The sequence below is a fragment of the Serinus canaria genome, chromosome 4 (assembly GCF_022539315.1).
Source record: "Serinus canaria isolate serCan28SL12 chromosome 4, serCan2020, whole genome shotgun sequence".
NCBI classification, from domain to species: Eukaryota; Metazoa; Chordata; class Aves; order Passeriformes; family Fringillidae; genus Serinus; species Serinus canaria.
In genome coordinates, this window is record NC_066317.1 from 29,964,381 (window position 1) to 29,990,475 (window position 26,095).

At 38.8% G+C, this 26,095-nt stretch overlaps 2 protein-coding genes across 3 annotated transcripts; one reads left to right on the forward strand and one right to left on the reverse strand.

Annotated features, from left to right (window-relative positions):
• Positions 1-4,729: 4,729 nt before the first annotated feature.
• On the forward strand, positions 4,730-16,137 carry TDO2 (tryptophan 2,3-dioxygenase). The gene is given in 13 exon segments (XM_009101196.4): positions 4,730-4,847; positions 5,233-5,338; positions 6,441-6,531; positions 7,333-7,403; positions 9,061-9,188; positions 10,864-11,050; positions 11,851-11,958; positions 12,913-12,934; positions 12,937-13,023; positions 13,140-13,197; positions 13,699-13,778; positions 14,340-14,430; positions 15,341-16,137. Coding segments are annotated over 13 exon segments (1,218 nt in total). The 5' UTR covers positions 4,730-4,812; the 3' UTR covers positions 15,495-16,137.
• A 57-nt stretch (positions 16,138-16,194) lies between these two features.
• CTSO (cathepsin O) lies at positions 16,195-24,854 on the reverse strand. Of its 2 annotated transcripts, none has more exons than XM_018926680.3 (8): positions 24,635-24,854; positions 23,919-24,024; positions 22,775-22,908; positions 22,230-22,397; positions 20,699-20,820; positions 19,354-19,517; positions 18,799-18,891; positions 16,195-17,456 (listed from the first exon to the last, which is right to left on the reverse strand). In XM_018926680.3, the coding sequence occupies exons 1-8, from the start codon at positions 24,767-24,769 to the stop codon at positions 17,422-17,424; spliced, it is 957 nt and encodes a 318-aa protein (XP_018782225.3). In that variant the 5' UTR covers positions 24,770-24,854; the 3' UTR covers positions 16,195-17,421. The 2 variants fall into 2 exon arrangements, with proteins under 2 accessions (XP_018782225.3, XP_030094782.2); XM_030238922.2 differs by lacking the exon at positions 24,635-24,854 and adding an exon at positions 24,327-24,560.
• Between the last annotated feature and the right edge of the window lie 1,241 nt (positions 24,855-26,095).

The following is a 26,095-nucleotide window of genomic DNA, read 5'->3' on the forward strand; positions in this document are numbered from 1 at the left end:
AATGGAAGTTAAAAGTATTCTGGAAAGTGATGACACAGTCCTTTGTGTTTAAGAATTTGAACAAATGCAGTATTTAGAAAAAAAAAAAAGAAAAAAAAAAAAATCTTTCCAGCTCTATCTCATCTCTTTGTTTGTAGTTTGCACGACCTTGATCTCTGTTCCTCCCCCAGGTACAAATGTCTGATTGGATTATTAATATTGCATCAACTTTAAGCTTATTTGTTTTAGCCTGGAGTCACCAAATTTTAGCTTTCTTAAAACCAACTGTTAATTTCAAGTGCTAGTTAGATAGTAAGTCCAGTTTGGAAAATCACAAAACATGCAGAGGACACATTTTGGTTTCAAGTTTATCTTCTGCTCTTCACCTTCCTTTTATGTGTCTTTATTCACATAACTCTTGCTATGTTATTATTGGGTGAGGAAGTGATTATTGTTCAGTGCTGGCAGAGTAGCCAGCACAGTGAGGTTCTGGCTTAGGACACTGGGGGCTTCAACTCTACAATTTGAGTTGCATTTTGTCAACCCAAGCAGTAGCTGCTGCACTGTATTTCACTATTATAGTTGTGTGTTTGTTATCAAAATTATTTCATCACTATAATTTTATGAAATTAACAATGCAACATCTGTATGTAGAAAAGATATTTTCCTTCTGAGTACTTTGTCTCATAAAGGTCACAGCAGAATCTGCACAAATGCTGAACAGAGTGACTGGGACTACAAAGGCACCTATTTCTCATTAGTCATGAATTAGTACCAAACAGAAGTGAAAATTACTTGATTATTTGTCAGGAGGTTTGAAACTCACACATGGAAATACTCCTTTACATGATGTGTACTTAAGTTATGGAATTCATTGCTGCAGGTTGTGAAGTCACAGAATCCACAAAAAGGTTATTAAATGCAAGAACACAGAAATCTTAGGAGGTCACAGGCTGTCAAAACTGGAAAGTTTCATGAATATTCTGGGGAAATTATTGTACTGTAAGCTTGCTTGTAAGCTTGTTTTTTAGATTGTTTGGGTTCTTTTTGTTTTGGTTTGTTTTTTTGCTGATGGTGTTTTGTTTTGTTTTTTAATGTTTGTTTCTTTTGTTCTAATAGCTCTTCCAAATAAATCTTTTACTTTCTCTTTGAAACTTTTCAGCATGGCATGACCTACTTGGATCTTTGACTCACTGCAGGCATTGTTTCATAGGTAAAAGCCATGTGTGCTGGGTAGCTCCTAGTCTGCAATTGTTGGACAGGAGTGTTGGGAAGATTCAAGCGTCATTTGTTTGCAGTCAGAAGCTCTCTGAGCTCTTTCTTCAAGTCAGCAAACACTAGACAAACAAATTGATTTGTGATGATTTTGTAATCAGGATGAGAGGTTGAGCAGTAGAATGGGTGACACTGTCCAAACCACTTGTGGGTGTACTTTTTCTTCTCCATAAGTGATTTCATGTAGGAAAATTTGAGATTTGGCTTGGGTGAACAGGTCACTTCCAATTCATACTTTTTTTGGATTGATGACAGTGTGTAGAAGGTCAGTCTTACTTACCTGTCCTCATCAGACCACAAGGTTTCAGAGAGCCCCACAGTGAGAACATACAAACTCTTGGCTCTGGCTGTATCCATAACTCATGCTGCAGGCCACCTCTGCCTGACATTGGACCTCCCTCAGCTGGACAGAGGCTCCCTTTTTGCCCATGGGAATCACTTCTGTCAGTCCATGTAAGTTCAGTTTGTCTCTCCTCTGCAGCCCTATTGCAGCCAGTCCAGCCACCCCACACCCACTGGGGAAGGGCAGGTGAATGGAAAGGGGCCAGGGTCAATTAAGAGGGGTGCTTAACAATTCCCAGGCTTGGTCATGAAGGCTGTGGCAGTACATTTGAAGGCCACAAAGAGCAGTTCTGAGAAGCTGTGGGGTTATTTGGTTTTTTTTTCTGGGGTTTTTTAGTGGTTTTTTTTTGTTTGTTCCCCACCCCCCCCACCCCGTTGTGTGTAACTGTTTGTCTTGTATTCAGCCCAGTCACAAACCAGAACATTCTCACTGTCTGCTGAAGATTAGAGTCCTCTGTGATGAAAAGAAGGCTTTTTATCTGACTTTCATGTGTTAAAAGTAAATTAACAAATAACTAATTGAAAGCTCAAGGGCACACACACTTTTGGTTTTCCCAGCCTTGCTCAGTCATCTGCAGCATGAACAGCAAGTTTTGTGTGTGGCTAGATCTGCTTCTTTGTGGTTCTGAAAGTTCAACATGAAAAAGGGAAATGAAGGCACATTTTGAGAAAAAAGCAATGCCATAATTTAAAATAAAGTTATGTTTTGCTTTTGGATACATTCACATTGAAGAGCTTTTTTTCATCAAGACTTGTTAATGATTATGCTAGTAGGGAGAGATGACAAAAAATCTCTGTCAGGATATCAAGGACACTCAAATAAAAATCAGGTCCCTACAGTGAGCCCCAAATTTGAGCAGCAGGGCTGAAGCACATTTATTTTTAAGGGTGTCTGCAGCCATGTCAGAGTTCAAGGCTCTGAGCTGATCCAAACCTGAGGGCTCTTGTAAGTTGTGCTGTCATCTACACTGCCAACAGACAGTTTCATAATCAGGTCATACAAGCCACCTTAATTATTTTACTACCAAGTTAATTACATACTTTGAAGCCTTATCGAGATCAGATGAAGGCAGCCAGTAAGAGGAATGACCTTGTCTATGTCTGAAAACCATTGTCTATGGTTTTATTTCAGGAGTTTTCAAGTCCTCATCAAGATATCTTTTTCCACTGATCTTGGAGAGTTTGAGATCTATTGTAGCTGCAAAGGTTGGAGAACTGAATTCAGCTAGTGTGAGATTAAAATTTCTTAAATGATTGGATGCAAATGTTATCCATAATACTACCCAGTTTTTAAGGAATTGGTCAGTTTACAGCTTTGGGACCAATCAGCCATGATGTCCTTTAACAAGGAGCTTGACATGTTGGAAACACTGGAAAAAACTTTCTGAATTGTTCTTGTCTGGCTGATTTGCCTGATTGACTGAAGCCTGTCTGTTGCTGAATAGGAAGGGGTGTTTGTATGGTTGTTGTTCAGACAATGTCTCCAGCTAGATTTCGAGTGAGTTTGCTAACCCTGAGTGAATAAATGGTACCAGTACTTCCCAAATGGGGAGTTAATGTTTTGTTAGGTATAGAGTGTAAAAGGGCTCTGATACTTCAAAGTCCTTTGCCTGCTGGGTTGGCAATGTAAAGATTGCCTGTCAGAGATCATTGCACCAGAAGTTTATCACTCTCTGTATTTCACAGAAGAAAACAAAACTACAGAAGAAAACACACATTAATATATTTTGTGAGGTTAAAAGTTCAATATTTTCTGACTGTCCTTATTTTTACTGGTTTCACATTCTTTCTTTGTGCCATGGGAAAAGATAACAGCTTGATTTCATTATGCAGGCTCAGTCTGGATGTTTCAGGTGAAGATACACAGGAATGACAAGATAAACCTTCTTTTTCTTTTGAGATAAATGGATGTGCAAGATTTCCACATTTGTAAATCAAGCTGTTTGGGTGCAAATATGTGAGAACACTGGCTTGAAACATTTGGTTTCTGATGTCCTCACTTTCATCTCTAGTTGTCCTCATCGCTGAGCACGTGTAGGCGTGTGTGTAAGGAGAGGATTATATTCTTCTGTCAGGTTTTATATCATGAAGGAAGAACTCCTTGACCTTGCTTGGTGAGTTGCTTCAGCAAAGTCCTACATTTCTTGTGGCTCAACTTAATTTTAAGCTCATTTGTGTAAAGCCTGACAAATGACATCTGGCTGAATGGGGTATCCATCCCATCACCCACATCCTACATCTGCATTTTTTTAATGAGAAAACTACTCTTAAGTGACTGGAACAGCTGGAACCACCTCACAGACACCACTAAGCAGAGTAAGTCTTGCAGAGAGCAAATGATCTAGGGTCACAGAGGTCCTGTAGTTTTGTTTGCAGTGAAACTGAGCATTAACTTTTTTTTCAGAAAGGGCTGGCAGGCAGAAAAGAAGTGCATGCTAGTTACATGTTACTTCATTGTGTGTTAAGCTGATGACCAGATAGAATTGAGTAACATTTGTCAATAAATGAGACTGAAACTTTTGTGCAAGGAGATAAAATTAAGAAATTATTCTGAATTAAATACTTGGAAAACCAGCATGAGAGGTTCATGATGCTTTTAGTACTTTATTTATTCTGTGTACTTTTTAAAAAATTATATATTTTACTTGAAACCTCTTTGAAAAAGCACTATTTAGTCTGTCATGGAAACACATTTTCCCACCTTCTCCCCACCCCTCTTTTTTCTTTCCCTGTGTCTGATTTTTTTAACTTAATAGTACCCTAATACAAAAGGCTGCAGGTTAAAAACCTACTGTAACAATTTGTGGTTTTATCAAATATTGCCTTCTTATCACACACAGACCTCTCATTGACTTACACCTTCCACACTACACCATAGAGCTGCACCCAAAGAAGCAACTGGTGGAGACCTTGCAGTAAGAAGCACAAAAAGCTTGTGCCACAGGACAAAACAAGCATGTCATCCATTCAGTTTTTAACTGGCAAGGAAAAACACAGTCCTGGAGAGCCAACAAAGCATGAACCTCCTGACCTTTGTGCTGTGATGGTTTCTGTCATTATTGAATAGTGGGGATGGGCAGAGGGCTAAGGAGGGGAATTTGGGGGTTGGCCTTGGCAGTGAGATAAGGCTACATATAAGGGAGCTGCAGCAGGTTTGGGAACACCAACAGGGTATTTTCCCCGGTGTGCAGCTCAGCGAGTTTGGATCTTGAAATCATGAGCCAGTGCCCCTTTGCGGGGAAGAATTACCTGTGAGTCCTTCCTCTTTCTGTTTTGCTCTGTAAATTCAATTCAAATGATAAGGTTTTGGTGCAAAATATGAAATCTCAGAGAGGAATTACTTATTATCACCAAACAGACAGCTGTAGCTGTAGTTATCATTTAGCTGTGGCTAAATAAGTAGAGAGCATACAAGGACTTGTCTGAGCACTTGTTATTTTATGTGATGTTACCAGCTGTTACTGTGACAAGAGGAATTTCAGTTTTTATCAAAAGCCTGCTTTACTTGTTCCCTTTAGCAAAATAAAGCGTTGTTTGAATTGTAGATGCATCTGTTAGTAAAAAGGCAGCTATATTCATGATTCCTTAATTGAACAGTTTATATATTTACTTAATTTTTTCATATTTACTTCTTAGATTTAATTTTAGCAAGCTATCTTTGGAAGATGAAAATGATGACAAATCTCAAGAAGGAGTAAATAAAGCCAGCAAAGGTGGGCTTATCTACGGAGAATACCTACAGGTAAGTTTAATGATTTCATGTTTGCTGTCCTGGTTGCTCTTGAGGCAGCACCTGTGACTGGCACTTCTCCCAGCAGCCAGCCAGTTACTGAGACAGGTGCCCAGGTGTAACAGGCACAGGTGCCCATCTCAGCTGGGACCTCAAGGTGCACTGTGGGAAGACCTCTCAAACTGCAAGGAATAGGGATATTTTGGGGGGGTTGGTAGGGAATTATCCATGTTGGTAAACTGTGAAGTGACACACCACTAAAAGGTTTCTTTGGTCTGACAGTAATCAGTCAGCAATTTCTGCCTGACAGCAGGCTCTGTGCGACATCCCTGAAAGTCCAGCATGCTCAGCTGGAAAAATCTATTTCAGAAATCTAGGGGGTGGGATGATGACTAGGGGGACATAAAAAAACCCCAAACAAAAGCTGCAAAAGCTAGAAGTAATTAAGTAAAAATAAAATACCATAGGTAGTAAAAGAATCCAGAAGTTATTTTGGGGTTTTTTTTAGATGGCATGAACTGAAGGGAATTACTCTGCTTTTGAACCAAAGTACGAGTATGTCACCTTGGGTTTGCTGACAAACTCTTTAGAATTTTGCAAAGATTAATTTGAAAACAGCTATGGTTAGATTGCAAATTTGACTAAGAAAAAAAATTTAGCCATGTCAGAACTGAAATTATTATTACTGCCTCAACTCAGAGCTCTTATGCTGATGTTGTTGTATGATTACTCAGAATTTTACTATAGGAACTCTGTTTTCATGGGACATGGCAGTATAAATCTAAAATCTGGAAAACATGCTGGATATTTTGGTTTCTCTATTTTTTAACTATACACACACACATACATATATATATTTATATAATTAAAATTACCCTTAAAATTGTCAAAACTTTATTACTTGAGGTACCTAAGTGTTCCATTTCAGGCAAGAGCTTTTCCTAATTAAAAAGTCATACCTGAGACAATTTAGTCAAATTTCTCATATAATCTACAGTGTGAGGTCTGTATGTGTATTTTTTAAAAATATTATTCTTAAAAATTATCTGTAGGCAGTAAAATTGCAATTACTAATAGCAGAGCTTTACAGAACAGTTTCTACCTTTATTTTTAGCTGAACAAAATATTGAATGCTCAAGAACTTGAGAGTGAGAAGAAAGGGAAAAAAATACATGATGAGCATCTTTTCATTGTGACACATCAAGGTAAGTGGAGGAATGCAGAGGTGGTTGACCAATTCTTTTGCCACAGAGAGTTAATTGGTGCTGACACATGCAATAAACCATTTTTTTCATTTCAGACACTAGCACAGCAATATCTGTATTTTATCTGTTTATATATATGCAGATATTCATATATAAATTGTAAGGCAGTAGTCAACTCTTTGCTTGTGAAGCCATAAGTATAACATTTGGATTTGGTAAACCAAGATATGGATGGTTCTGTTCTTAGAGGAATTAAGGTGGTGAAAACCTTGGTGTCATCCAAACAACAGGCTGGTATACAGGTTATTGTTGGCAAATTTTATGTGTTGCCTTGTGCCTTCTCTGCAATTCCAGTTTCAGCCATCTAGAATCTGTCTAGAAATCAGCACACCAGTTAGGCACTCCCTAATGTCCATATCTTCCTGTTTTTCAGACCCTGGAATGATGATATTTTCTGGTTTTGACAGAAAACACATAGTTTGTAAGCTGGTGTTGAGTTAGATTTTATTGAAGTATCAGATCTGGATTTTCTCTTTCCTCCTTTTGTACCGAACAATCTGCAGATCAAATATCTGATGTATAAAACATATTTTAAAAAATTCTGTCAGTATTCTTGACTCTAGATTATTTTGCCTAATACTTTAGGTAAGGGACAGAAGACTGTAACAAGTAATAAGTTTGTGTGTAGGTATCTTCTTGCACACTGGCAAGTTCAAAAACACATGTAAGAATTTTTTTCTTGGTGCTAAGAAGGACAAAGTAACCTTGAAGTTGATGCTAACAGTGTCTTTCTTGTTGTAGCATATGAACTCTGGTTTAAGCAGATTTTGTGGGAAATGGACTCAGTGCGAGTGATCTTTCAAAATGGTCATGTAAGTTAAAACAAATATGAATTCTGGGAAAATTCAGCCCTGATTTTCTGTTGCTTCCTGCCTGAAACAGCATCAAAAGGCCAAATAAAATTTTTCTGAGTCTTATATCCCCACAGGACAGATTTTTGATCAGCAAAATCTTACTTCCTCCTGAAATATGCCTTTTGTGTAGATCTCCTTCCAAGGCCAATTTAATTGGCCAAAATGCTCTCATATTCTCCTGCTAGTGCTGGGTAACTGCAGAAACATTAGTTGGAAATATCTACTGCCCAAAAAGCAGGCTCAGAGGCAAAACTGAACAACAGAGGGTTCAAAGGTATTTTTATGTAGAAAATTAATTTCTGCCTTTGTTCAGTTTCTGATGTCTACATACTATCTCCTCCCATCCAATATCTGCTGTGAGGAGAACTCATTTTTGTGATTGTGTAACAGTAAATCCAACAGAGAAGCAATAATCCAAAACAGTGTAATAATGTGCAAGAATTTCTGAAAATTACAGATATAAGCACATCTTCACATTTGCCCAAAGCTAAACACACATTATGACAGTAGGTAAGAATGGAAATCTCTCAAATTGATACTACATTCACAGAAAAATCTGCCTGCATGCAGTTTGAGGAATACCTTGAGTACATCATTAGCATGTGTCCAAGCAGCAAATTTGAAACTAGACCAGATTGAAAGAAGGAAACTTCTTTTCAAGGTCCAATAAAAATGTTCTTTGTTGTCCATTATATTCCTAATTTCATTGGCCTTTTAGCTTAATATTTTATCAAATTGTAACATACCATAATCAGTTCTAAAGAAGATATTTTTTTTTTTGGTGAAAAATGAAGCCTTGCTTGTGATCAGAATTTGAAATGTCAGTGTTAAGGTCAAATACACAGCCAAGCAATTAGGGAAATGAATATCATCTGCCATTTTTTTTGTAGTTTGATATTTCCTGGTTGCATGCCCAGATTTTAGAGAGAAGTTTAATCCCACCGAAACTGAACAGAATTTTAGCAGACTCCTCTGCAGGCAGAGTGTTTAATTTAGTAAAAAAAAGAACTTCTGTTCTTTTTTCCATTTAATATTATCTATTTCCCACCAGATGGAGTCTTTTCTCTTCTTCTCTGCTTGCTAATGCACATTTCTGATGAACATGTTTTGGATTGCTCTCCTGATGTAGCTGTCACATCATTTAACTTCTCAAGTTCTAAGTAATTTCCTTACCTGCCTTATGGCTTGCAGAATGGAGCAAAAATAGAAATTATTCTAGAAGTAATTATAACAAAAGGTATATAATTTTCATAGATATAATATTAAGTTACAATAATATTGTAATTATTGGAAATTATAAGTAATTTTTATAATTTAATTTCTTTGACTTATATTTTAGTCAGAAACATAAAAAAGGAAAAAAACCCCTGTGTGATAGGCCTACATATAACAAAGCATGAGTCAGAAAAAAATGGATTTCAATCTTTGAAATTTAGAATTTCAGTTTTAAGTTAAAAACAGAGTGCTCTATTCCATATGAGATTCTGTCTCTATGGATTTCCCATGGGAAGGACTTGGGAACTATAGTGATGTACAACAGTGAAAAGACATGAAATAACTAGGTAGGGTCTAGACAAAACACCATTCTGGTTATGAACTTTATTTTTTTTTACAGGTAAGAGATGAGAGGAACATGCTGAAGGTTATCACTCGAATGAACAGAATTTCACTGATTCTGAAATTACTTGTGGAACAGTTCTCAGTTTTGGAAACTATGACTGCATTGGACTTCTTTGATTTCAGGTAAAGACTTATTATTCCTCCACAGCAATCCAGGAGCTGGTAATTCCCATCCTTAGAACTGACTGTGAATTTTGCATGTGTGCTGGTGTCTGTCAGCAAGCTGAGAGCTCACCTTGGAGAGGCAAACATGACATTAAAGTGCAAGGGTCAGTTATGAAATTGAGCCTGACTGTGAGTCCAGCATGTTCTGCAAAAAAGTACAAGTGAATTGTTGACTCTTTTGTGTAGGGTGCTGCTGACTAGTTCCAGGGTCAAAAGTTAAAACTGCAGAAACAACAGAAATAGCTCATGGTTCTGCTAGCAATTTAGTTGAAACTTGGCACTGCAGGTTGAACCCTTTTTCTGTGGCAAATCATAGAAGTGTTGGGGGAGAGACATGCATGCTCCCTATATTATCAAGTGGGAATTTCAGCTGTCTTGGTTTGCAAGTGGTTGCCTTGGGTCTGCAGTGCTGGAGGCTGGAGGAAGCATTGCTGTCCTTGGTCCTTTTCCCCCAATAACTTCTGCTGCCCAGTAGCAGCTCAATGCATTGCTGGGCTGGGTGGCTGTACCTCTTCTGCCTTCTGCTCAGGTTTCTCTGGGTCCTTTGGCTTATCTCACCTCTCCCATGGCATTTCTTTCTCCTCCCTCTCCACATCTAGGCCCTTCCACCACACTACCATGTGTTACAGCTTCATCCACTGTCTTCCTTCCCTGTTCTTCTCCTGCTCATGTCACTTGTGCATGTCTGTCTGCCTTGTGACCTCAGTGCCATCCACCATCCCATTTTGGTACCCTTTCCCTTCTATCTTTTAATGTTCCCTATTGAAAAGAGCAGGGAACTATGATTTTTTTCTTCTCTTGTTTGAATTGAGAATTACCCTACAGCAGGAGAAATCCATGGGCTAATCATCCATTTTCATCCATACCTGCTTCAGCTTTTCAACACATACTCATTTGATAAGTAAACATAAGACTAAATCCATGATGTGTCTTGGTCAAATCTTGTACTCGCAATTCCAAATGCATTACAATTACCTAGAAATGTAGGATTTCAGGTTGCTTTTACTAATAATTGTTTTTCAGCATGGTCAGATGATTTAACTCTTAAGATTCCCATTAATGAATCCCTCAAAAAAAAAAAAAAAAACCAAAACCCACTGGAGTTTCTGAGCATTATTCTACTCTACAGAATAAGACAATATACAATATTGCACATATATATTGCAATATATAGACTGTTATATGTAATATTATATATAGGAATTATGCTGTGTATCAAGACTATTAAAAATGGCATGTTGTTGGCATGTTATTGTGAAAGTTTTTGTAACAGCTTTTTGGGGTGCAGGTGCTTAGTCTATCTGGAAAGGAAATGATATTCACTGACATTGCCTCCTGTACATCACATGCACAAAGCTGCCCTTTTAAAGCACAAAGTCACACATTTATTTTTGCACTACCTGTGTATGCACAAACAATACAGAACTAGAAAATGAGATTATAATTGCACTGCAGTTGCATTAAAATTGCTTGGTTTTTTTTCCTTTTCCTAAGTGCAGTCATATAGAAAGTCCTCAGGTAGCTATTCGATATTCTTCAGATGTGAAATATGGGGGATTTTTAGAGAACAAGAGAAACTCACCATTGTAAAATAACATCCTGCATTTTTCTATCTTTTCTCCTGTTCCCAAAGATACTACCTAAGCCCAGCCTCAGGTTTTCAGAGCCTGCAGTTTCGCTTGCTGGAGAACAAGATTGGTGTTCCCCAAAGCCTGAGAGTCCCTTATAACAGAAGGCATTACCGTGATAACTTCAAGGGACAGGATCATGAACTACTGCTTCAATCAGAGCAAGAACCAACACTGCTGCAACTTGTGGAGGTGACAATGTCTGTCTTGGACCTTGCCTCATTTTCCCCATCTCCCAAGAATGTCCTTCATTAGTGTCAGTCACAAATTCTCCTACCTTAAGAGAAACAAACATGTTGGCAAATTCTCTGTCAATTGTGTTTTGGATTCTTGACAAATTTGGGATGAAAGAGAGTTAATTGTTAGTAAACCTACTGATTTTTTCACAGCATCTTGCTTTGGTCTGAAAATTCTGGCTGTTAAACTGGTAAATTGCATTGTAGAAGTGTGAGCTAAGAATGTAAATGCACTGTTTCATTTGCATTGTTTTTCATGACTATAAGCCCTTTTGGAAGAAAAACTTTAAAAGTAGTCCAACTGTTAGTGATGGCTATTAGAGAGGTTAAAAACTATAGATGGCTCTATGTTTTCCTTCCTTCTGAGATTTATCATTACTTTTCTCCTATATATGTGTGGAATAAGGTTTGTTTTCCTTTGGTTTATTTTAAAGATATCCTTAGAATGAAAGTGCTTCTGTCTTCCAACATTGGCCATGCAACCTGGAACCTGAGGGGGTTGGTATGGCAACATCATGCAGGTGTAAATCCTCCACATGGACATGCTGAATTTAGCAATAAGCACTTCTACAGGATGCTGTAGAAGTTCTTATTGCTAAACCAGAATTGTAGCAGTAGAATTTATGTTGCTGTAACTTGTAATTCTAGGATAATGCAGTTGCACTTTTATTGTAATTCTAGGATAATGCAGTTGCACTTTTATGTAATAGTAACATATTATTATTATTACTACTACTACTGCTATTATTATTGAAGGCATGGCTGGAAAGAACTCCGGGACTTGATTCAGAAGAATTTGATTTCTGGGGACAATTTGAAGAGAATGTTTTAAAAGGCCTAGAAGAGGAATTTGCCTTGATACAGGTATATAGTTTATTCTTGAACTACCTATAGGCAAGGACATCTGCCAAAATGATATTCTGACATAAATGTAACTTTTGGCTTACTCAAAGTCTCTCACTCACTTCACATAATTTTCATCAGTATTTGTCTGCAAGAAGCAAAAAAAATTGCAAATCCTTCAGGAAACAGGAATATTTTTTAAATTCGACATCTAAGATGATTTAAAGCATGAGATACAGGAAAGATATGGATTGCAAAAGGGATGGACTAGTATAAATGGAAGGGCTGAATCTGATTTTACTGAGACTAAAACTTCACCATAAGTTAGTACTTGCATCTACAGTCTAGACTAGACTTGGGCTCCTGAGCTGTGGATATGAAATGTCCCTATTAACAGCCCATTTCTGTTTAACAGTATATGGCAATTTGATGCTATGTGATCATTTGAATTGCAAAGGCAAATAAGCACCAGAAAATCCCTGACTATTTCAAGACATGCAGCTGCAAATAACATTTTTGAATATTTTCATTTTTAATGAAAAAAAAAGAATTTATCAACTTCCTGAGAATATCTGTTTATGACTTTCTAACTTATCTAAACTTTTTATTTACAATTTTCTTGCCCACAGTTCTAGCAAGGGTGTAATTTTTTTGCCTTGAAAACAAATAAATCAGATAAGATTTGAATAAATTATGATTAACTTTTTTAAGGCCTCTAGACCAAGAAATGTGATAAATTGCCTTTTTTTTTTGAATATTCATTTATCTGATTTGTGTTGTATTTAATTGTACCTTTCTTGGTAATTGTACATTTCAAAGGACAGTGACTCATGTATCTTATTTGAAAATACAGTTCTTACATCTAAGATTCAAACTTCAGAGTATTTATTTAAATAAAAGCTGCAAAATGAGTCATTCAAATGCTTCATTTTCCCTGTTGAATTCTAAAGCTTGTCTTTGTTTTAAATACCAAAGGCCAAAGCAGAATCAGAAGAAAAGACGACTTAATGTCTGAATTCCAAAAGCAGAGAGATGTATTACTTTCATTATTTGATGAAAAACGCCATGAACATCTGCTCAGTAAAGGTAGGTTTAATTACCATATGTGAATATGTACTTTGTATGTTTTATACATGTCATTTATAAATGCTTGTTATAGCACTGAAGTTGCAGGAGAATGAGCAACAAACTGTATTTTGCAGGAGAGAGACGGCTGTCCTACAAAGCACTGAAGGGGGCCTTGATGATCTACTTCTACAGGTGATGTTGTAAGATGTCTCAGATGGTGACTGGCAGGAGCAGAGGTGGAGGGTTAAGAACAGCAGCACAGGTTTAGTTAGGCTGGAATGGGCTGTGGGAAGCAATCCATTTCAGCCCTCCACAAGAACACTGATAAGTCAGATACAGCTCAAAGGTCAGACCGGGCTGCTCAGGGCCATGTCCTGATGAGTTCTGGATATCTTCAAGGATGGAGATTGCACATCCCCTCTGGGCAGCTTGAACAGATGCTGCTTCTCAGACTGTAACCAGGAAATGCCTTGTTGTACCTGTTCTAGAAAGATCTGGAGTCCTTTTTCAAGCTCCAAAATAAAGGGGCAGATCAAGACTTACACAGCAGAACCTTTTGTTAAAATATCTAGTGATATTCCAGTATCAATTTAGGAAAAGCATGCTTTAAGTCACTAAGCACTGCTGAAATGCAGCTTTGAAAAATACAGCTTATGCTGAGAGGTCTCACTGTCCTCTCTTTCATTTTCCAAGGGAGGAGCCTCGTTTCCAGGTTCCCTTTCAGCTCCTCACCTCCCTTATGGATCTTGATGTGCTCATGACTAAATGGAGATGTAAGTTTGTGACACTCCCTCTTCTAGATGCAAATAAATTGTTCTGTCTCTGAGTTACACCCAGTCTTAGTACAGAGCTTTGGAGTTCATGCGTTAGGAATGACTCTTTTTGTTTTACTTCAGCCAAGAGAAAAGATAAAGAGCTACTGTTGTGATTATTAGATAATATGGGTATAGCTACCACTTCTATGACCTGTTTTAAGTGTATTATCTTACTTAAGAGACAGGTATCTATTTTTCAATGTATCCTAAAAAGTCATAATGTCATGTCTTTATATGCAAACATTCCTTCTGCCTCCTTCCCTATCTAGACATACATGAGTGAATGTGTAATTCTGTATTCACAGAGCATAGTAATGTGTAATAACTAGTGTGCTCATTCTGAATTAACAATGTTTTTATATAATTGACTGAAGAATGGCAGAATTAACTCCTGCAATGCTGAACACCCTAAGAGTTCTGTATCCCTGTAAAAATCTCTGAATGAGCTTCAATAAATTTAACCTTTTAGTTATATTTAAGTACTGAACATGTGCTATTTTCTCCTGTTGTATCATTTAGATAACCATGTCTGTTTGGTGCACAGAATGATTGGTGGCAAGGCTGGCACTGGAGGCTCATCAGGCTACCACTACCTGCGCTCAACAGTGAGGTAGAAATAGCATGTTTCCCCTGTACCTGCAACAACACAGTTCATAAATATTCCAGTGCTGAGAGATATAATTCAGATGGCTCACTGGAGGCCAAAGGGCTGCTGACTCTCTTCTGGGACTCTAGCATATCTCCCCTTGGTTATTTTACATTTATTTATAAATATATGTAAATATATTATAAATATATGTATATAAAATATATACATATATTATAAATATATTTAAATTCCAAGTCTTCTAGAGCACAAAGAACTCCTTTTGATCACTAATGCAAAGCGCATGTAATTCTCAGTTGAGGGGTCCAGGTGTTACAGCGACAGCAATAATGTGAACCCTGCATTGTTCAGCTGGTGTGCCAGCTAGCCCAAGTCAATGAGGTGACACAGGCTGGAAGTGAGCCCCAGGTACTGTGTGACAGGGTTTCTTTATTCCCTAGCATGACCTCTAATTGCACAACCTCCTTAAAAGAGGATCTTCCTTGGAGTTTGCTCTCAAAGAGCTGTGCACCACCATGCAGTGCTATGAGCAACTACTATCACAACCAATGGAACAGAGAGCAGAGCAGAAAGCAGATGGTTAGACTGATGTTGAGGATTGAATATTCACTGTTTTTCTTAGAAAGCTCTCCCACTCTACCTTAATGTCACGTTAACATTATTGTTCCTAGATAAATTCTGCTAGAGATCACACCCTATGGATTCTGCATTTTCAGAAGAAAATGTTACTGTAGATCCCTATTAAGCCTATCTGCTATGCCCTAGGAAGTCAGGACGGGATTCTTGCTCGACAATATTCGGGAGAGTTAGTGCAAGGAATCTTGTTACTTGCATGAGAAAGAATGATTACTGAGGATTTAGAAATTATGGCCTTCTATGCTGATGGAATTATTGTCCCAATTGTCTTTTTCAGTGACAGATACAAGGTGTTTGTGGATTTGTTCAATCTTTCAACATTTCTAGTGCCACGACACTGGATACCAAAGATGAACCCAAGCATTCATAAATTCCTTTACACAGCAGAATACTGTGACAGCTCCTACTTCAGCAGTGATGACTCTGACTAGCCTGCCTTTCTAGGCTGTTGCTGTAAGAACTTCCTGACTTTCACCTTCAGTGGTGTCCCAGCTGTTCCCACCAAGATGGTGGGTGTGTAAATATGTATTTATGTATGACAGCTTTGTGAATAGTACAATGGGCTTGTGGAAGAAATTAATTGCTTGTAGAAAAAATAAATCTGTACTGAGTTAGCCTATGTTAAGAGTAAAATGATACCCCAATTCAACCCAGGGCAAATTTAACTCTTAGCTGGCTTCTTAAAGCCTGTGCCTAGAGAAAGAGAAAACTACACGCAGTTATTATGATAATGACTTATTTGTACATATTTTTGTATTTGCTTGCTTGCCTAATGGCTGGTACTAATTTATGACTAGTTAAGGATATAATCAATCTCATCACCTTCAGAAGACTATTCAGTTCTGAGCTCTAGTGCAATTTCAAAAGGAATATTGGGTTAAAAGTTTCAAAAGCTAGATTCAAAAAAGTAAGTCCTGACTCTACAGAAACCAAACTATCCTGAACTTATAATACATCAAGAATCATGTTGCTATCTCTTTACATGTGAATGTAAATCCCTTACATAGAAATACTGTTAAAAATAGCAGATATAAGTACTTACTTTGCATTCCAAATAAAGCAGTATTAAAGCTCTTCTTTTGTAAAGTCTCCTTCTAAAGCAAACTATAAATTTCAAACAAGAGTATGACGGGCATTTGAAGTGATTTTTTATTCAAACTGGTATACAATAAAAGGTAACTTTGGCTATAGAATATTGATAAAGCAGTGCCATCTTCTCATTAAATGGACTTCTGTCTTTTTAAGTGCTTCCTTTGGAAAGAAACAAACACTGCAGGCTGGAATTTCTGGTAAGTTCCCTCTACCACAGTATTTCAGGTACTTATACCTGGCACTAGCACCTCAAAAACACTGGAGGCACATCTGTGTTTCCTATTGCTGTGACTTCGTTACTCTTATCCGTGTCCATTAGGGACTTTGTTTTCCAGTTATGAAAGAGTGCTATCTGTTGTTTGTAAGTCACTCAGGCAAGGCCAGACTACACAGCACTCAGAAGCACAGAAGACTTCACATTTTTTAAAACTGAAATTTTCAGCCAAGTAAATTCACTAAGCAGCAAAACCTGAAGTAAAGAAACATTACACTTGGTCTTCCTTTCATTTAAAATACTAACAATTAGAAGGAATAAGACAGCAACACTTAACAACATACAATTATAAATACTTGTTGCCTTTGTCATAAAAGTTATAAAAAACTAATCTAAAAACATGGTACAGTAATTGAGTGCAAAAAATTACAGAATTGCTTCAATACTTCTTAAAAGATACAGGTAAAGTATTTGAGGTGAAAAATTCAGAGCATTTTAAAATTACATGTTTCATTGTGAGTTCTAGTTACATTTGCCCACAGCTCAGCAAAGCTGGAAAAGCTTTTTATTATCAGCAAGTTGCACCTCTAAATTCAATTAATGAGGGAAATTTAACACTTGCTCTGTTGGATATATTCTATAATTGCTGACTTTCTAAACTGTTACTCATGATTCTTCTTATACTCAAATAATTTCAAAAATACTCTTATAGTATTGATTTTTTGATTCAAATTCCTTCTTATTTGTCATCATTTCTTTCCTTTTAAGATTCTTCCAGTAGTATTCAACACCTTGCATTTGAGGCTTTGGTCCATCGTTGTAGCTTCTATTTGTGTACTCTGCAGATGAGTCTTCTTACTCCATGAGAAATTTGGCATTCAACACAAATTCAAAATAAAAGCATTTTTAAAAACTTCAGCCAGGAGTTGCAGGAATTGCACTTACAGCCATTTCTTATATTTGAAAATGGTGTTATGAATTCCGTCTTCATATCAGTGTCTTTCCTCATGATACTTGTGGTCTTTGACCAGTTGTAGAAGCCCAGAGGAATGTCAAACAAATACTGCTGAAACTGTATCTGCTATACCTAGAAATTACATGAAATTTGGTTTTAATAAATACTGAAGTAGAGACTTCCCAGAATTCGTATTCATATAATGCCCTCTCCCCTCCATGCCACGACAGGAGGAATCCAGGGAATCATCTGAAACCCTTTTATTTCTTCCTTTCCTAGCATATATAGTTGAAACCCAATCTCCTCCTTTTTCTGCTTTTATGTTCAAAATTTTATATCCTGGTGGTGTCAGAGCACCTCTTAATTAGAAGACAACATCTCTGTGGGAAAAGGAGCAACTACTGTCTTTGCTAGATTGTTCTTGTGTGGTACACTACAGAAAATGTGAAAGATCCTGCTTTTTGAAAATAACACATCTGTTCTCCCTGCCATGTCTATAACTGACTTGCTGTATCACTACTATAGTTCTCTTTCCAAACTGTTTATACAACAACAGTAAGAACAAAGATTCAGTAACATGAGAAAGCTGTGATTGGATACCTTGCTCTGATCTTTACTAAGTCCAGGCAAACTGAATATTGTCTATTCTTTATGTGCAGAAGACTTAGGTAATCTAACACCTCCTGCAATGACTGAGAGCTGCTGTGAAACACACACGGAAGGGAAAGCCAGTGGGCTACTCTAACACATAAAATTACAACAGATACACAACACTTCTTATCTAGTGGAACCATCCCACCAATTTGGCTCAGCTATCTGATGATAAACCAGAGCTTGACTTGCCTTACCTCCATACCTAGCAACAACTGGGTATTTAATGCTACAGGAATCCCTCAAACACAAAGAAAAAAATCATGCAAACAACAATAGTGCAGGAGTTTGAACTAGCACTGAAAGGATATATCTCTGTCCTACAAGAAAAGCCACGAGCAGGGTATACAATTTCCAGGTAGATTAGCTTTTCATATTTGTTTGTTAAACTGAGCCCAGAGATATTGGCACCCACCAGACAAGGACAGCAGCTGTTTTACCTACAGGGAGTACAGCAATGGCACCCACCTACAACCATCACACATGGCTGGATATTTTACAGTGCCATTACCTCTGCACGGTAAGGGACAACAGTACTTTGATTATTTGTTTTGTCTTATACAGCTTTGCCTTTACATGGTGCTTTTCAACCATTCAACTACATGCCTTGGTTGAACTAGCAACCACTTCATTTATTTTTCCATCTGGACTCCTTTAACCTCTTTTAAAGCATAGCAATGATTTTTACCACCTCTCAGAGGATCCCATTATATCTTTATTGTATGATTACATATAATATATTATGATGATATTAATTTGTTATAGCCATTGAGAAACATATCCCAGCCCATGGCCTTTACCACTTACTAATTGTCATACTTACCACAGACATTGCCACCCATCTTAACATGAACGTAGCCACCTATTCCCCACGTCGGCCCCCAAGAGTTCTGTACAATCCAGTAAGGAATGCTACCTGGAAGAGACATTTCAAGAACAAGAGACAATGTGAGACTGGGGAAGCTTTAGCCTCCTCACACTCTACAGAGTTAATTAGCATTTCAGTATCTCTCAGTTTCTGATGGACAGTTGATACAAGCAGTGAAACCTACTGTTGTTCATGCAGATAACAGAGCTAATATTCTGATATGGGAAGACTGGATATGGGCTCTTCTAGCATAAAGACACACACAGCCATGGTCTTGACTTTACAAGGATGAAGTCACACAGAACTGAAGAAGCAATGACAAAAAGAATTTTTCTTCTGGCTGATGTGAAGATGATGTGATCTTCAGAGAACTTCCAGAACTGATATGACATCAAACCAAACAGCTCCCAACAGAAAACCAAGTTCTGGATTTTAATCACTTATCCCACAAAAGACAAGTTGCAAGTACAAGTAATCTACTGTGCTGAAGTTCAGCTGGTGGAAACGCACCTGTTCTGTCAAAACCAGTGATAAGAACAGCATGGTTTGCTCTTCCACTGGAGCAGTGATATTGTATGATTCCACCGAGATAATCCTGCCAGCTAATGGCATCGACTGTCACTGCCAAAGGGCCCCAGCTGACAAGCATCCTCATCATTTCCTCTTCTTGATCACTGCAAAAGAAGTGAGTAAAAATACCAAGTTACTTAAGTTAGCACACTAAAGTGATTAGAGTGATTGTAATGTACTTTTTCAAAACAGTTTAAAAATCAAATAACTAAACCCTTTCCTCCAAGTTCTATGTATCACACATCAGTAATTATGTATTTCCAATACTACAACACAGTGATACAAATATAGGACACACCAACTTTGGGACAGGTGTAGATCCAAACACATAACACTATTAAATAGCAGAAGCTTTCTAGGTCAAGCCAGTGGCAGTGGAGAGTACTTCATACTTTTTGTACATCACTCTTCTCAATCAAAACCAGCTTTGAACAAACCATTAGTCTGTATTAGAATTTCCCACTGTTTTGTAAACCTACAGAAGTACCTCTTAATGTAATAATACACTAAGTATGTGTCTTATACTTATCAAAACACAGGACATTTCCACTATCAGACATTTATCATTAGCACCCTCATACAGTTTTATTCATCTGGAGCAGGAAATTTTCATCACTGAAAATATGTTCATTAACTAAATTCGGCAAATACAGACTGGCAAAGATATGACTGATTTTGGTTACTTGCATCTAGAAGTAACACAATCCCTAGTGAGAATAATACTTCTTGACTTTATTCAGTAGCTGTACTGTACTAGTAAAAATTAGAAATGAAGTTTCTTCACACAAAAACCTTAAAAGCTGAAGTTTTTACAGAGTTCAGTTGACAACACTGTTTCTAAAGTCATGGGCTGGGGAAGATGTGGGTAGATATGTAAATGCATGAATACTGAAGTAGTTGAATGCTTCCTAAGTTTTTCAATAAATTCCACTTACTGTTGGTAGTATTTACTGTTTCTGACAAAAGCAGTGTAATGTTCATACAGTAAAAAACTGTAACTGACTCTCTGTTCCAGTTTATAGCCAATTTCAAAGACCTAATTTTAAGACACAAGCCTTCTTATTTGAACAGGCTTAGTGATGGCAGTGTTGAGTGGATTCATTGTGGCAAACCTTAACTTTCAAAGATGTTATGCATGAATCCCTCTCCAGCACAGAACTACAGAACTGATGCAATCAACCTCCCAACCTTTGCCTGGTCAATGCACTGTTCACTCCACCTAACTCCACAATTGCTGAACACAGAAGGAAAATGACAGTGAAAGAAAAGAACGAATAATAGCTACCTGAAGTCATATGCGGCAAATCCTGTTATTGAAACTCCAAAATCTGAGCGCTCAAAATAATGGCACAGTCCTGTCTGAGCTTTGAAAGTGTATTCTGAATCTCTCACGAGTTTTACTTTGGTCTGCAAGAAGGTAATTGAGGAAGAGTTTAATGCATTTGACTTTACTACTACGCACCTCAAAATGTATGGAGAATGACCACATAACCCACTCAAAATTCAGGGTGTACTGGGCAAGATTAGAAGTAAGAATGTCATGTTGTGAAATAACTATTTACTAGCTCTAGTTTCCTTGTTCACTGAGCTTCAGAAGGTATTCAGGAATCTTTAAATAAGAACCTAAATTTAAAAGGCATCTCTGGTTTAAACTATCCTCATAAGCATTCCTGTAAATTTCAAGACACAGATATTCATTCAGTTCATTCATGAACTATTAATTCTCCTCAAATGACTTCCACAAACAAAATTATATTCTCCTTCGGACAGTTAAAGAAGCACAATTATCCCAAAAAGTTTTATAAAATACTGTAAAGTCCAATTCTGTTCTTAGCATGGAATTCTCATGCTAGTACATGATGAATGCACCAGACTCCTTTCATGTCTTCTGGAGTACAGCATATTTATGACAACTTCTTCAGCCTAATTCATTTGTGGTTCCTCTGCTGCCAAGAGGGAATTTTCCTTCAGAGGAATAAATGTGAATATCCTCTGTTGCTCTTGATATTCAAACTTATACAAGTTATCTATAGTGTTATTAGCCATGGGTATATTACTCTTCAGGGGTAGAATTACGCTTTCTTAAATTCTGAGGGTTTTTTTAATTCAAAAAACTGAAAGAATTCTTTTTATATTTTTGTAATTGAATCTGAGAGAGTACTTTTTATTTTGAAGATATTAAAATGTTTCTATTTACCTATGTTATTGACACATATTTTGAATTTTTAATGAAATGAAATATTTTAGCAACAACTGAAGTAAAATCTTTGAATGCATTTTTAATGTTTTGGTCTGCAAGGGAAACAAATGTAAATGCAGTTTGTTTTATTCTGAGGTTTTCCACACACTCTTGTACATAATTCTACAGTGTTTGCAAGAGAAACTACTGAAATTTGAAACCAGAAAATGTCAGGATCCTTCCCATTCCCCAGATGCTGGTGCTTTAAATCCACAAAATACCATATGCATAGGTGGCTCTGCCTACACTGGTACTGTATGCCTGCAAATCAATTCAGGAACATTATTTTCAGCCCCTGTGGACTGATTTGTTATGTTCACAAGAACATGTATGGACCATAAAGCTCCAATCAAATTTCAATTCTGCTTGAACTAATTCTCTTCTGGTTTCAAACTAAAGAAATAAGCATTTATACATATACACAACCGCATACATGTATGCATATATGTGCACACACATATGATTAAAAAAACCCCTATACATTTCACCTTCCCCACCAGTTTTTTTTTCCAATCAATAAGAACGCTAATAGAGAAGCTGATCAAGTCTTTTGGGATTTTTACAAAGAGTTTCAAACCTGGTTCAGCCAGCTCAAAGCGCTCACAGTGGATCCCCCGCTGCAGCCGTAGTTATTGTACGAGCAGTCAATAACTTGCTGCACACTGAGCTCTTCCAGGGTATTTCTTTTAATTGCATAGGCAGATTCTATGCCACCTACCACGCTGAAAGCCCAGCAGCCTCCACACTGATAGAGACAGAAGAGAAATGGCAGAGAAAGCAAAAGTCAGCTTTGATTTTGAAGCCTGATATGAAAAAAGAGGCAAAAGAATCTTCCAATGCTCCTCATTTAATACATCATCCTTGAACCCTGTTTTTAAGGCAATTATAAAGAAATGTTAACATCCATTTAAAATACTGAACTGTTTTCCCCCCTATATTTCTCTCTGAATGCTAGAAAGGCATTATGGGTGTCTTTTTAAGGACTCCTTCCTCATGAATTTTTGAATTTTTGTTCTTTACAATAGGTCTGAGGATGCTTTGGATGCTTTTACTTTGAGATATCTTATTTTCAAAAAAAAAAAAAAAAGGGGGGGGGAGGGAAGGGAAAACACCAGGACTTACTGTCTGCTGATTTCTCACTTCTGCAATAACTTTCTTGTCCCTCCAGTCAAACTTCTTTGGCAAAGGCTTTTCCTTCCCCTTTGGCACTTTTATGTATCTGGGAAGTTTGTGAGGCATGCTTCTCAAGTAAATAGCTGAACACAGAACATAAACATATCTAAATCTATGAACAAAAAAAAAAAAAAAAAATCCCACTAACAACTACTTTACTAGAATTCACTGGTAACTTTGATCTACAATTACAAACACGAGATTATATCGCATTCTAAAATCCACAGAAAATTCATGTATTTTAAAATAGTCATTATGCTCCAGAATGAATGTAAGTATTTCTACAGCTTCAGAAAGAACAGAAAAACTCTATGTAGGGAATGTGGGTAGAAAGTGTGAAGATTTTCTGAAGCTGAACAATAACCATAACCACTCCATAAAAAAAAATTTATGTGAAAATATCCAAAACATTTTACTTACTTAAAAAATACTTTGTTTTACCCATGTACAAGGGGAAAATAAGAGGAGAATAAAGATTCTGAAACACCTTAAAGTTGCTGGGTTTTCACTAAAAAATGTTGCTTAATTATTTAAAATGAAAGCAAGATGTTAAATCCTCTGATAAATGGAAAATGTAACAACAGACATGAACAGCACGAGGGGAAATTTTTTAGAGTTTTCTAGGAAAAAAAAAAATTAAGTGTGTCATATTGCTTGAGAAAGCTCCAGCTGCCATTATACAGCCATGGACCTCCAAGCATTGTCTGGACTGTAGTCAGCTTTGTGCTGGGCTGGGGAATATGAACTTACTGCAGAACCTTGTCTATTTTCCTTTTTCAAAAAGGAAGAACCTTGTGTATCTTCCTTTCTTCTCTTGTAACTGAAGAAAGCTTTAAAGAGCAGTGAGAAAAAGAAAGAAAACCAGAATTGCCTGAATACAAAAACATATTCAGGCTGTGGGTAATTCAACCTTGCAAGACTACAGAACATGAAGAGGATTGTTGTATCCTCCAGAAGTACTTACAGTTTGGTACCAGCCATTGTAAATTAGCTGACTATCAGCACAGGAAGGATCTGTAAGTGTGAAAGACACAAGGTTCTGGGAAAGAAGTAAAAAATGACAGAAAAGGCATTAGAAATCCAGAAAAGGTACCTTTGAACTCTTCAGGAAACAGGTGAGAAAACTGATTTATTCCATAGACAGCAGTCGTATTATCTTTTGATAATGAATTCAATAATCTAATTCTTTTAGCACTTTCCTGAAGGAATAAAAAATAATTCTGGGCATTATTAAGTTAGCAGCAGGGACAAAACTGTAAGAGCAGAAAAAAAAAAAGGTTAGTAACAGTAAACATGAAATTACCCAACAAGAACTGTTCGCCTCAAATTCATCCTGTATCCCTAGCAATAGGAGAGCCATTACACTAATTTCACCTCCAAGAGGTACCAAAAAAAGCATTTGTTAAGTGCAAAAAAATTGACATGACATAGACAAAACAGGCACGCTGAGAACAAGCTGCGTCAAACTCATCTGAGGTCCTTCTTTGACAGCACAACAAACCTTGTGGTTGAGAGACATGCAACAACGTCTCCAGTTAACCCCATCACTCGCGAAGCGAAAGAACAGCATAATGACCTGGAGGCCTCTTCGCCTCTCCCCGGCGGCCCGATGTCGCTGGGCAGCCGCTCTGGCGGCCGGCGGTGACCCCGGGAGCGGCACCGGGCGGGCGCGTCCGGGCCTGCGGGAGGGGAGCTCCGCCTGTCCCCGCCTCCGGCCTGTCCCAGCCGGCCCAGAGCCCGCTCAGCCCCGCAGAGCCCGCTCAGCCCCGCAGCGCGGATGGCGAGGGCACCGCGGGCTGGGACACCTACCCGCAGAGCCGCCGCCGCTCCCTCTCGCTGCCGGCCGCCGCCGCCGTCCCGCAGCCGGGTGCCCGTGAGGGCGGCACTGCCCGGCCGCAGCAGGCACAGCAGCAGCGCCAGCACCGCCATCGGCCGCCGTGCCATGGCGGGGCGGGCCCGGGCACGCACCCCGGCCCGCGGAGCTGAGGTCCGACGGGTTCCGAGGGGGAAAGGGGCCGAACCCTGCTTCCTTCCCAGCCCGCGGCCGGAGGCCGGCCCCGCTGCCGCTTCCCGCGGGCCCGGTGCCCAGGCGGGCGGGGCGGGGCATCAAGGAGCGCCCGCCCCGCAGCGCGGCTCCCGCAGCGCCGCTCGGGGCTGGGGGCGCTCCTGCGGATCCTTCTCCCGAGGCTCTGGGGGGATGTCGCCCAGCCCGAGCTGTGTTCGAGAGCGCTCAGCGGCGCCTGGGCAGAGCCATGTTTCCAGTGGTGTTTTCCGTGCAGGAGATGGACAGGCGCGCAGGGCTGCAAGGGAGGGGTGAAGGGATGCTGAGCGTTCAGGTATCTGCCAGGTTATAGGACTCTCTCCTACAGGAGAGTCCATTGGTACCTGCAAGCTGGGCTGCCAATAGGAGAGGGAAGCTGCAGCAATGCAGGTTAGAGGCTTTAGCAAGGGAACGCACGGGCAGGCAGAGCAGAGCTGCCCGGTGCTGCACAGCCGTGCCCGCAGCCCGTGCGTCCCGGTGAGAGAGCTGGTGCTGAAAGAACAGACGGAGAGAAACCATGGCTTTCCTCAGAGACTGGTCATGCTTGGGTAAGCAGGTCAGTGTTCAGCGTTTAGAAGCTCCATTAGGACACTACGAGTTAATAGAGCCCTCTTCGTTAATTTCCATCACCAGGCATTTTTACGCAGTGCCTGGAAATAGGATATTTGTATGTTTTAAACCTGCTGTATGTTTCAGTTCTCTCTGCTGTTTTCTCCCCACCTTGTTACCCTCTTGTTACCGTCTTGTTAACACAGATGAAGGCACATGTTCCCTTGTGGTGCCAGTAGCACGCCTGGTAGCGCTGTGCTTGGGGAACAAACCTCTGGGGATCACAATCCAGCTTTGCCTTTGCCCTCCTCCCATGGAATTAGCTGAACTGCCACTGGTTCTGTTACAGTGAAGGCTATTTATGGCTCATAGCCAGTGAATGGAAGAGCTTGTTAGCAGGGCAGATTTTACTGGTTATTCTGACACTGTTCATCACTGTAAACCCAGGACTGGCGTTGGAGACTATTACAATTTATTACAAACTCGTCTTGACAGATTGAGGTCTGGAATCAGCACAGGGACTGAATAGGATGACATAAGAACTGAACAGTGAAACCTTTTTAAGGATGGTTTGATCCTCAGCAGCCAAATTCTGAAGCAAATTCCATCAAACTGTGACTGAGCACTGAGGCCCTCCTGAGAAGTGCAGGGTGTAGTGTCTGGTAGGAGTGTCAAAGGAC

Coding starts and splice junctions, on each gene's coding strand:
- CTSO (XM_018926680.3), bottom strand. CDS start 24,769: ATGGCACGGCGGCCGATGGCGGTGCTGGCGCTGCTGCTGTGCCTGCTG. Junction 19,518..20,698: donor TTTGCCGCATATGACTTCAG/GTAGCTATTATT, acceptor CTTCTTTTGCAG/TGATCAAGAAGAGGAAATGA. Junction 17,457..18,798: donor GATGGGTGGCAATGTCTGTG/GTAAGTATGACA, acceptor TGTAATTTCTAG/GTATAGCAGATACAGTTTCA.